The following is a 10,000-nucleotide window of genomic DNA, read 5'->3' as shown; positions in this document are numbered from 1 at the left end:
AGGAGAGGGAACAAGGGGGCAATAGTGTCTTGTCAGTGTTCCAACTACATATCTGAATCAGTATTCTACAATATAAATGGACCTTAATTCCCTTTGGTAAATGGGGTTTCTCACAGCAATCTCCTGGACTAACCCCTCCCCCCCCAACAGAAATTGCTCTCTCTCACATTTGTTCCATCATCTCTGCTCTGGTCTGCCCTCTCACTCTCTCTCTCTTTTATTTCTCTCATGTTCAGTCACTATTTACCCTATTTTATGCTAACCATCAATCTGCCTCTTACCTTTCCATTTTACCTCTTCTTTTCTGGTCTTTCTGTCTACCACATACTCTCCTTCCATCGCTTACCCTTGTCCATCTTGTCCATTTTTCTCAGCACATTCTGATGGACGCCACTGCACTCTGTGTGTGTGTGTGTGTGTGTGTGTGTGTGTGTGTGTGTGTGTGTGTGTGTGTGTGTGTGTCTGTGTGTGTGGTGTAAAAGGCCTGTACGCTAATAACATGCTGTCACATTTGATAAAGAATATTAGTATGATGGGTTAATATTGGTTTTGCTTAGCTACATGTCTACAGATGTAAAGCCGTAATGGTCAAAATCAGACATCTCGAACACAAATCATCAGGGCTCTCAAGTCTCACACATTGAGCATGTGACACACGCATTTGACCGTCTTCACACGCTCACACGCCACACTTCCGATTTCACACGGCGAGAAAAAAAAATCTAGTTTATTTACCTCTGATCCATATCTATGTCGCCCTCCACTGGTGATCGATCGCGATATACAAACCCCCATCCCCCCACACGCTCAACAACTCACATTCGCCACCCCCCCGCCTCTCAACAATTAACGTTCGCCACCCCCCGTCAACAACTCTCACACTCTGACATGAATCCAAAACTTGAGAGCCCTGCAAATCATGATTACAGTGAGTTAGAAATGAACAAAAGACATGTGCAACAGTGTGTAGAGCGTGTGCTTTTAAAAACATCTGTGAAGGAGAGTGACATGTGCCGGTGTTGGAGAACAGCCCTGGGGCTGGACTAGCACACCGCGCTGGGTTCACATGGCCACCGGTCCTGCTAACACGCGTGATTTCCTACAGCAGTTTGTTTCCAAATCTTAGCCAGTTTGTCCAAACAGGCTCCATAATGCTCAGCACACTGCCAGCCATGCTGAACTCTGCTATTATTTCCCAGCTGTAAGCTGGAAGGCTGCAATCCAAGGCCTATAGTGGATAAGAAGGGTTTGTGTGTATGTGTGTGTGTGTGTGTGTGTGTGTGTGTGTGTGTGTGTGTGTGTGTGACTCTATGTGCCAAAATCATTCTGTAGGCAGTGTGTGTGTGATGGGGTGGAATGGGGGTGATGTGGGGTTAGAGTGTGCATCCTACACCTGGGCATGCACCACCAGTGTATGTGTGTGTTTGTGTGTGTGTGTGTGTGTATTTCACACCAACTGAGAGTGTGTCTGTGCATAACATGTCTGTCATTCAAGATTCTGATTTGGGGTTTTGTTTTCCCCAAACAGACATTTTTTCCTCATGTTTCAACCTGATGCTGATAACGGTTGTTTATTGTTTTAAGCAGACGTTGCTCGTACAGAACTGGGCAGGACATCAACAACTGCACGACGTGTCAGAAAACAGCCTGCACCATCTACAGGTACCGGCACAACACACAGTCCCCTCCAACTTAACATAACCTCATTTATTACACGCGCTTCCAGAGGCCGGGCTAATTTGGGTGAGGATGCTTATTTGAGTAGGAGTTTAGTGAGGGGGTTTAGTGAGACTATGAGCTAGTAGGAGTAAGAGTTTAGTGAGGGGGATTAGTGAGAGTATGAGTTAGTAGGAGTAAGAGTTTAGTGAGGGGGTTTAGTGAGAGTATGAGTTAGTAGGAGTAAGAGTTTAGTGAGGGGTTTAGTGAGACTATGAGTTAGTAGGAGTAAGAGTTTAGTGAGGGGGTTTAGTGAGACTATGAGCTAGTAGGAGTAAGAGTTTAGTGAGGGGGTTTAGTGAGACTACCCACTAAACATTAGACGTCTTATGGACGTGCAGATCATGTCTATATTGCGTCCGTCGGTCCAAGACCAATTCTGGACTTCTACTCGACGTGCAAACTAGGTCCGTTATTTGGACATCTAACTATGACCCCACTTGGACGTCGATATGCAGTTAAACACTTGAACATCGGAATTTCAACGTCACGAAGACGTCTAAGAAGGGTACAGAAATGTACATGATACATAATATTTGTTTTTTTTTTATATTAATGAACATTTCAAAATGTTGAGTAAAGCGGTATGAGAAAACACCTTTGCTCGACTCGTCAACCTAAAACTCCATGTAACCTCAATGGTGCAGCCTGTGAACTGTAATAAATCCATATTATTATACATTATTTAATGTAGACACGTATAAGAAAATGTATGTATTATCAAAATATTGTAATTTATGTATAACTATTAATGCATGATGTTAAATACAATCAATTGACTATGATACAAAAGTGAGCCTACATAAAAAGCTCGAGCGAGTTGCCTCACGCATTTAGAGGAGTTTAAATTAAAAAGAAATCCGTTACTTTTTACAGTTATTTACTGGCGATTTCAAGGTAACATTAACAACTGGTCTTTAACAAACCTCAAAAAGTTAACCTAAAATGTTTATATGTTGTAGTAAAAGATCAATAGATATAATCAAATTACCTTGTACTTTTGTAATGGATTTTTGTAAGGTTTGTTACGTTTTAACGTTAGCCAAAAGGCTAGCTAGCTACTCACGTATTGGATGGAATTTACCACAGACATTACTACTTTTATAAGTTGGCGTTTTGGCCAGTGATCAATAAAAATGAAGGTGGAAAGAAATTGGAAATGCCATTCATGTGATTTATTTGTAAAGCATATACAATTGTAACGTGTGTAACTGGTGCCAGAAGGTGGCGGACCTGTTTATTGTTCCCGTTCATCTTTCTGAAGTTCGTTAGGCTCAGCAGATTTGAACCTTTACACTTTTGTATACGTTTCCAGTTATCTGCTGCGACGAAAATGAAGCTAGGAAAATTTAACAGGACAAAATGCTACCTTCTAAAATGGCACTAGTTGTGCACAGAAACTATGAATCCCCATGGAAATTGTGTTTTAAAAAAGCATTTCCTAAGATATTACAGCTCTATTTAGAAATAGCTGTTGGTAGGCTTATAAAAACGATGTCTAAAAGGAGTCAAAGTTTTATGCAAAAAAAGACCTACACAAGACTTCATTTGGACTAGAATTGGCCCTTATCCGGACGTCCCGGGGTCGTCGATACACGACGTGCGGAAGACGTCGGAAAAAAGACGTCATCTAGCGTCACAGTCTGCACCTTCAGGGGACCAAAATCCGACGTGCAAAAATGACTTGGAAAAGACGTCGTTTCAACTTATCTTTGCGCAGTGGGTATGAGCTAGTAAGAGTTTAGTGAGGGGGTTTAGTGAGAGTATGAGTTAGTAGGAGTAAGAGTTTAGTGAGGGGGTTTAGTGAGAGTATGAGCTAGTAGGATTAAGAGTTTAGTGAGTGGGTTTAGTGAGAGTATGAGCTAGTAGGAGTAAGAGTATAGTGAGGGGTTTAGTGAGAGTATGAGTTAGTAGGAGTAAGAGTTTAGTGAGGGGTTTAGTGAGAGTATGAGTTAGTAGGAGTAAGAGTTTAGTGAGGGTATGAGTTCGTTGGAGTAAGAGTTTAGTGAGTGGGTTTAGTGAGAGTATGAGTTAGTAGGAGTAAGAGTTTAGTGAGGGTATGAGTTAATTGGAGTAAGAGTTTAGTGAGGGGTTTAATGAGAGTATGAGTTAGTTAGAGTAAGAGTTTAGTGAGGGGGTTTAGTGAGAGTATGAGCTAGTAGGAGTAAGAGTTTAGTGAGGGGTTTAGTGAGAGTATGAGTTAGTAGGAGTAAGAGTTTAGTGAGGGTATGAGTTCATTGGAGTAAGAGTTTAGTGAGGGGTTTAATGAGAGTATGAGTTAGTTAGAGTAAGAGTTTAGTGAGGGGGTTTATTGATAATCGTTAATAGAATGTGGTTGAAATTCTGTAAACCCAAATGGTAAGCACAATAAAAGTCAGAAGCAGTTGCTTAAGGTAATAAAGTAAAATTAATTAAATAAGCAAGTATGGATTAATTCCAGAGACCCCTGTTACAAACGCACAAGGCATCTGCCACAGAGAGCTAATTCCCCCCTTGGAACTCTCATCTTTTATACTTTAATCCATAAGCACACAAGGTGTTCATGAGGTGAACTATGAGTCTAGTCAGTGTGTTAAGAGTTTGTAGAATATAAGAGTTTATTGAGTGGGTTAAGAAAGTAAGTGATGTTGACCAAAGGAAGTTCTTCTCTGTATAGCTGTTAACATGACATAAAAGATTCACCTTTCCAATTAATACAAATAAAGCCCCATGACATACACACACACAGCTGCACAAAAATCACAATGGTCCTTTAACAAGTCTGCCTGAAACTGTACTGAAGTCTTCTCTATCTCTCTATCTCCCTCCCCTTCATCTCTATCTTTCCATCTGTCCTCCTTCAATTCCTTTCTTTCTGTTATGCAATTTTTTTCTGAGAACTCAGACACACACACACACACACACACACACACACACACACACACACACACACACCCCTACTGAGGTGAAGCCTCGGGAATCAATTAAGAGAGGCTGCTTTTCTACTAAAGCTTAATCCTGCACAAAAACAGAGAAGCCAAATGGGCAAAACAGACAGACAGACAGACAGACAGACACACACACACACACACACACACACACACACACACACACACACACACACACACAAAGAATCATGCACACACATATAAAGGTACCCATACTCATTAGCACTGCACAATAAACAGTATGTTAAAGTCTTCGGTTTATATACATATACTTGCACCTTAATAACATTCAGTGTGTGCTTCCTTGGGAATACAAAATCAGGAAGGTATGTTTGCATTCATACTCTTTAAGTTTCTCTTGGACCATCTCTCTCTCTCTCTCTCTCTCTCTCTCTCTCTCTCTCTCTCTCTCTCTCTCTCTCTCTGGAGAGCAGTACAGCTTTACAGCATCTTTCTTAATTCTTGAAGGAGTGTATGTTCTTCTGCCTCACAAGCTTCATCATTTATTTATCCCTTCTATATACTCCTTATAACCAGGGCCGTTCTCTACCTCTCTGAAGATCTGAAGATTGTTCTCTCTCTCTCTCCCCCTCTTTCTATTAGTATCCCACTGTTCCATTCCCCACAGCAGTTGGCTTCTCTCTGGTTTGTAATAGTCTATTTCATACTTTCCTTTTATTTCATGCTGATGCAAATACATTTAATGGAGTAGACACACAAACACACACACACATGCACGCGCAAACACACACACACACACATGCACGTACAAACACACATGCACGTACAAACACACACAAATGCATGTACAAACACACAAACACACACACACACACACACACACACACACACACACACAAACCACACACACAGACCTTTGGGGATTAATAGGTCCTTATGATTCCTTACTATCACTACCAAAGAGGAAGACCGTGAAGGCCAACAGCACTAATGAAAAATTTGAAAAAGACAAACATTAAGGTTTATGGGTGAGGGAGAGGGAGACTCCTCACAATCCTCAAACCAGGCCAGAGATCTTTGAAGCATTCTGCTTGTTGAGACCACTGTGTACGCATGTTTTTGTGCGTGGTGTCTGTGTTTTTGTGTGTGAGAGAGAGCACAGTGAGTCATGTTTCTGTTGTCCTGCATTTTATCTCAGACATAACAAACAGGCTGGCATATCCTCCTTTGGAGTTTGGACAGGATATGTTTAGACACTCTTCCTTCAAACTACAGAAGGGTTCAGTTTGCTGAGTGATGTATAAACTGTTACCAAATCAAATACATAATGTGTATATTTCTATACCCCAGTGTTCAAGAACATACTATAAAGAGAACTAAGGCAGAGATAAAAATAGCATTCATAACATAATTATTAAGACAATTACACTGGCTTTAAAGTTCTTCATCAAAGTTCTTTTCCTCTTTTCCTCTTTATTATCTTATTATCTGATTATCTTCACCCTCTCTCTCTCTGTCTCTCTGTCTCTCTCTCCCTCCTTCACTCTCTGTCTCTCTTTTCCTCCCCCTCTCGATCTCTCCGTTTCTCTCTCCCTCTGTCTCTCTTCCTCCCTTTCTCCCTCTCTAGTGTTGAGCATGATTTTCGCCTGCAGGAGATGCGTCTCCAGAATGTGCTCGAGGCGTTGGATGTGGAGTGTGATACCGCGGCCCCCCTCACTAAAGCCACTGCCTCCCGACCCCGAACCAGAAATCTGGTCAAGAAATTCCACAAGAAGTGCTTCTGGTGGCTGTAACAAACACCAAGACAACGGTTGCTAGGAGCATCACTGGTACAGCAAAAGGAACTATGCATTCCAATTACAGATTGCCTGTTGGTTGCCAAGGGACAGATTTGTGAGTTTGTGGCTTTTTGTTGTCAAAAATATTTGAGTTACACCAGCAATACTAAGGATATGTAACGTCTATAAAATATTATGATTATGAACGCAAACGAGCTTGTGGATATTAAACTCCTGCCAAGAATGATCTTTGATATCTCATGAACAATGCGCATCTGCCTCAGGAGCAGTAGAGACACTCTCCTCACTCTCCTCACCCCCCTCACTCCCCTCACCCCCTTCACTCTCCTCACTCTCCTCACCCCCTCACCCTCCTCACTCTCCTCACCCCCTCACCCTCCTCACTCCCCTCACCCCTTCACTCTCCTCACTCTCCTCACCCCCTCACTCCCCTCACCCTCCTCACCCCTTCACTCTCCCCACCCTCTTCACCTCCTCACTCTCTTCACCCCACTTACTCTCCTCACCCTCCTTACTCCCCTCACCTCCTCACTCTCCTCACCCCCTTACTCTCCTACCTCTCCTCACCCCCTCACTCCCTTCACTCTCCTCACCCTCCTCACTCTCCTCACCCCACTCACTTTCCTCACCCCACTCACTCTCCTCACCCCCTTCACTTTCCTCGCCCCCTCGCCCTCCTCATTCCCCTCACCCCCTTCACTCTCCTCACCCTCCTCACCTCCTCACTCTCCTCACCCCACTTACTCTCCTCACCATCGTTACTCTCCTCACTCTCCTCACCCCCCTCACTCCCTTCACTCTCCTCACCCCACTCACTCTCCTCACCCTCCTCACTCTCCTCACCCCACTCACTCTCCTCACCCCACTCACTCTCCTCACCCCACTCACTCTCCTCACCCCACTCACTCTCCTCACCCTCCTTGCTCCTCACTCTCCACACCCTCCTCACTCCTCACTCTCCTCACCCCTCATTCCACACACCCTCCTCACTCTCCTCACCCTCCTCACTCTCCTCACTCTCCTCACCCCCCTCACTCTCCTCACTTCTCAAAGGAATTATTTCAGTGTCAATCTCTTCTACATTGATGGAAAGGAAGCAGCAAACGCATTTCTGTTCAAACCTCAGGAGACTTCATAAGCCTTGGGAGACCCAGCAGTTAAAGACTCCAGCCAGTCAATAGTCCCGCCTCGGTAACAGTGATCAAATCAATTCCACTCGTTGTACTGATTGACAAAATACTCAACTAATAGACTCTCCGTCCCGTCCCTGACTGAAGTATTCATGCAGATATCTGAAACTCCTTCCAATTAGTTTGCAGTTAATCCAGCCTAGGCTCAGTTCTTGACATCTCACCCATGTCCTGAAGGACCAGCATTAGGATGGCTAGGCCAGACACATCATTAATTGGCTCTCGTGTGGCCTGTACCTATGGACCAGGAGCGGGTCTGGAAGAGCTCAGTCAGCCACTGGAGACCTGGATATTAAACATGAGTCTGTTTAAGCGCTTCAGTACTGCTCACACACACACACACACACACACACACACACACACACACACACACACACAACTGCCTGTGCTGCTCCCACAGCAGGACTAATGTAATATGGAAGCACTTATGGTGATTGAGCGGCACGCTGACGTTCCGATGAAAGACTGGACTCGTATATGAACCTGGTTTTGTCATGGACCCATTAAAGTTTCACAATGTGACTTCATTAGTGGAATGGACGCACAACTGTGTTCTGTCCTTGCCTTTCACTCACACAAGCACACAGATACGCACACACACACACACACACACACACACACACACACACACACACACACTTTTAGTCTTCCACTGTTTTACTGTTTCAAATGTAAACACACCATCATTACTGTAATTTTGTAAATTGCTATTTTAATAGGCTAAAATTACATTATGCACCAGCTCTCCTTGCACCCCTTTAGCTGATATCGCTGATGTTCGTAATTGATATATTTGGGATGATATAAATAAATGTGTATTTTGATGCAGCGTTCGCTTCCAGTTCACTGATGAAAGCAGGGTAGGAAATGAGTCGTTTCTTCTATTTTGGTAAAAGGTTCTGTGGTGAATCAGTGTGTTGACAGCAGTAACTATATCAAGGACTCCAGGAGTCACCCCTCTCCTCGTCTCAGAGGATGTGGGTGTTTCAAGACAAAAAAAACACTTCAGGGAAACCAAACAGATGAAAAATGATGGGGATAAGAGAAGAGAGGAGAAGAGAAGAGGACCAATAGGAATGCTGTAGGACTCACGATGAGGGCGTGTTCTCGTCCCATGATGATGACTGTTCGGTTTATTGTCCTCAGCAGACATGTTACGATGTCCTGAACATGCTGAAAAGTTTCTCCCTAAAAGCAGAGAGAGAACAACAGATAAAAAAGAGGATGAGGGAGAGATAACACCTACGGTATTGACCCACTCACAGCGCATTGCCGTGTGCAGACTGCCAGTCTGTGTCAGGGGTTAGAAAATGACCCCTTCAAAGGTCTCTTCCCAAAGACCACTGCACAAGGGTGCCGATCAAAGACGTTCCAGATGGTGTTGGGTGGGTCATGAGGACAGCCCCGCGTTCCAGTGATGGCTACGAGACAGACACTTTTTAAATGATAAATTGTGAGACTTTCTAGCTTGTGCGTGGAGGGACAGGGAGAAAAAATATTTGAATTAGGCAGAGCAAAAGCTGCTCGATTCAAGAAAACTATAAGGTGACATTTTACTGTATTCAATTAGATTTTATTTTATTCACACATGCAAGGACAATCACACAAGCAATCATGCACACATTTGTGAAAGTCGACTCCAATATGTGTGTGTGTGTGTGTGTGTGTGTGTGTGTGTGTGTGTATGTGAAGCTTAGCCTCTGTTCTCCTTGTCTCCTATAGGTTGTTACTTTCTCTCTTGTCCTCTATTTTGTTGCTGAGAAACTCTTATCTCCTCTACCTGAAGTAAGTAAGAAGGTGTGTGTGTGTATGTGTGTGTGTCTCTCTCTTTCTCTTCTCTTGCAGGGAGCACCATCCTCAGAGAATGTCACCAAGACAAGACAAGAGTTGGCGTCCCGCAACGGTGACGGTGATGTTCACATGCGTGTGTCTTGCCTCTGCCACTTTGCCTTTTGCCTTCGAATGTGGCTTTCCTAAAAAGAACAAAATCTTCAGACCTGGACTAAAGCAACTGTCTGAGCTGTGGACGTCTGGAGGCTTGTCGTGTGCTCTGCCTGTAACCACCTCGAGAAAACAGCTGGAAAACCTGCACAACTGACAGTTCCCCAAAGCCACTCTCAGAATTAGGTCTGATGTGAGCTTACAGGCAACTCCACACAGCCAGGCCCAGGGGATCCACACACCAGCCGGCCGTTCACCCCCAACTGACATAGAATCAAAGTACATGGGTGTCATCAAAACATCCCAAATCCTTTTCCTGGTCCCCTGCTCTACTTTCCCTGTTTACTCTTCTTGCTGTCTAGTTCCAAGTCAGAGAAGTGGACGGGAGGATCTGTTGAGGCGACACATTTGGAAGGTGCATTTGGAGAGAACAAGAACTACAGCTCCCTCTCAGCCCGGCAGCCTA

The 10,000-nt window shown here is 43.9% G+C and overlaps 2 protein-coding genes across 3 annotated transcripts in view; one reads left to right on the top strand and one right to left on the bottom strand.

Moving 5' to 3' along the window:
• The window catches only part of insyn2b (inhibitory synaptic factor family member 2B), a 20,557-nt gene extending 11,436 nt beyond the window's left edge, over positions 1 to 9,121 (top strand). For both annotated transcript variants that reach the window (XM_077005809.1, XM_077005810.1), the window contains exons 3-4: positions 1,588 to 1,662; positions 6,232 to 9,121. In XM_077005809.1, the coding sequence (XP_076861924.1) occupies positions 1,588 to 1,662; positions 6,232 to 6,397 (241 nt within the window). In that variant the 3' untranslated portion in view covers positions 6,398 to 9,121. The remainder of the gene's footprint in view (positions 1 to 1,587; positions 1,663 to 6,231) is intronic.
• dock2 (dedicator of cytokinesis 2) overlaps positions 1 to 10,000 on the bottom strand; it is an 83,790-nt gene that overhangs the window by 30,179 nt on the left and 43,611 nt on the right. Inside the window, exon 26 of the mRNA XM_077005808.1 lies at positions 8,686 to 8,781. Within this exon, the coding sequence (XP_076861923.1) occupies positions 8,686 to 8,781 (96 nt within the window). The remainder of the gene's footprint in view (positions 1 to 8,685; positions 8,782 to 10,000) is intronic.

The sequence above is a fragment of the Brachyhypopomus gauderio genome, chromosome 5 (genome assembly GCF_052324685.1).
Source record: "Brachyhypopomus gauderio isolate BG-103 chromosome 5, BGAUD_0.2, whole genome shotgun sequence".
NCBI lineage: Eukaryota > Metazoa > Chordata > Actinopteri > Gymnotiformes > Hypopomidae > Brachyhypopomus > Brachyhypopomus gauderio.
The sequence above is the reverse complement of the archived record's forward strand: the minus strand, read 5'-3'. Positions and strand labels throughout refer to the sequence as shown.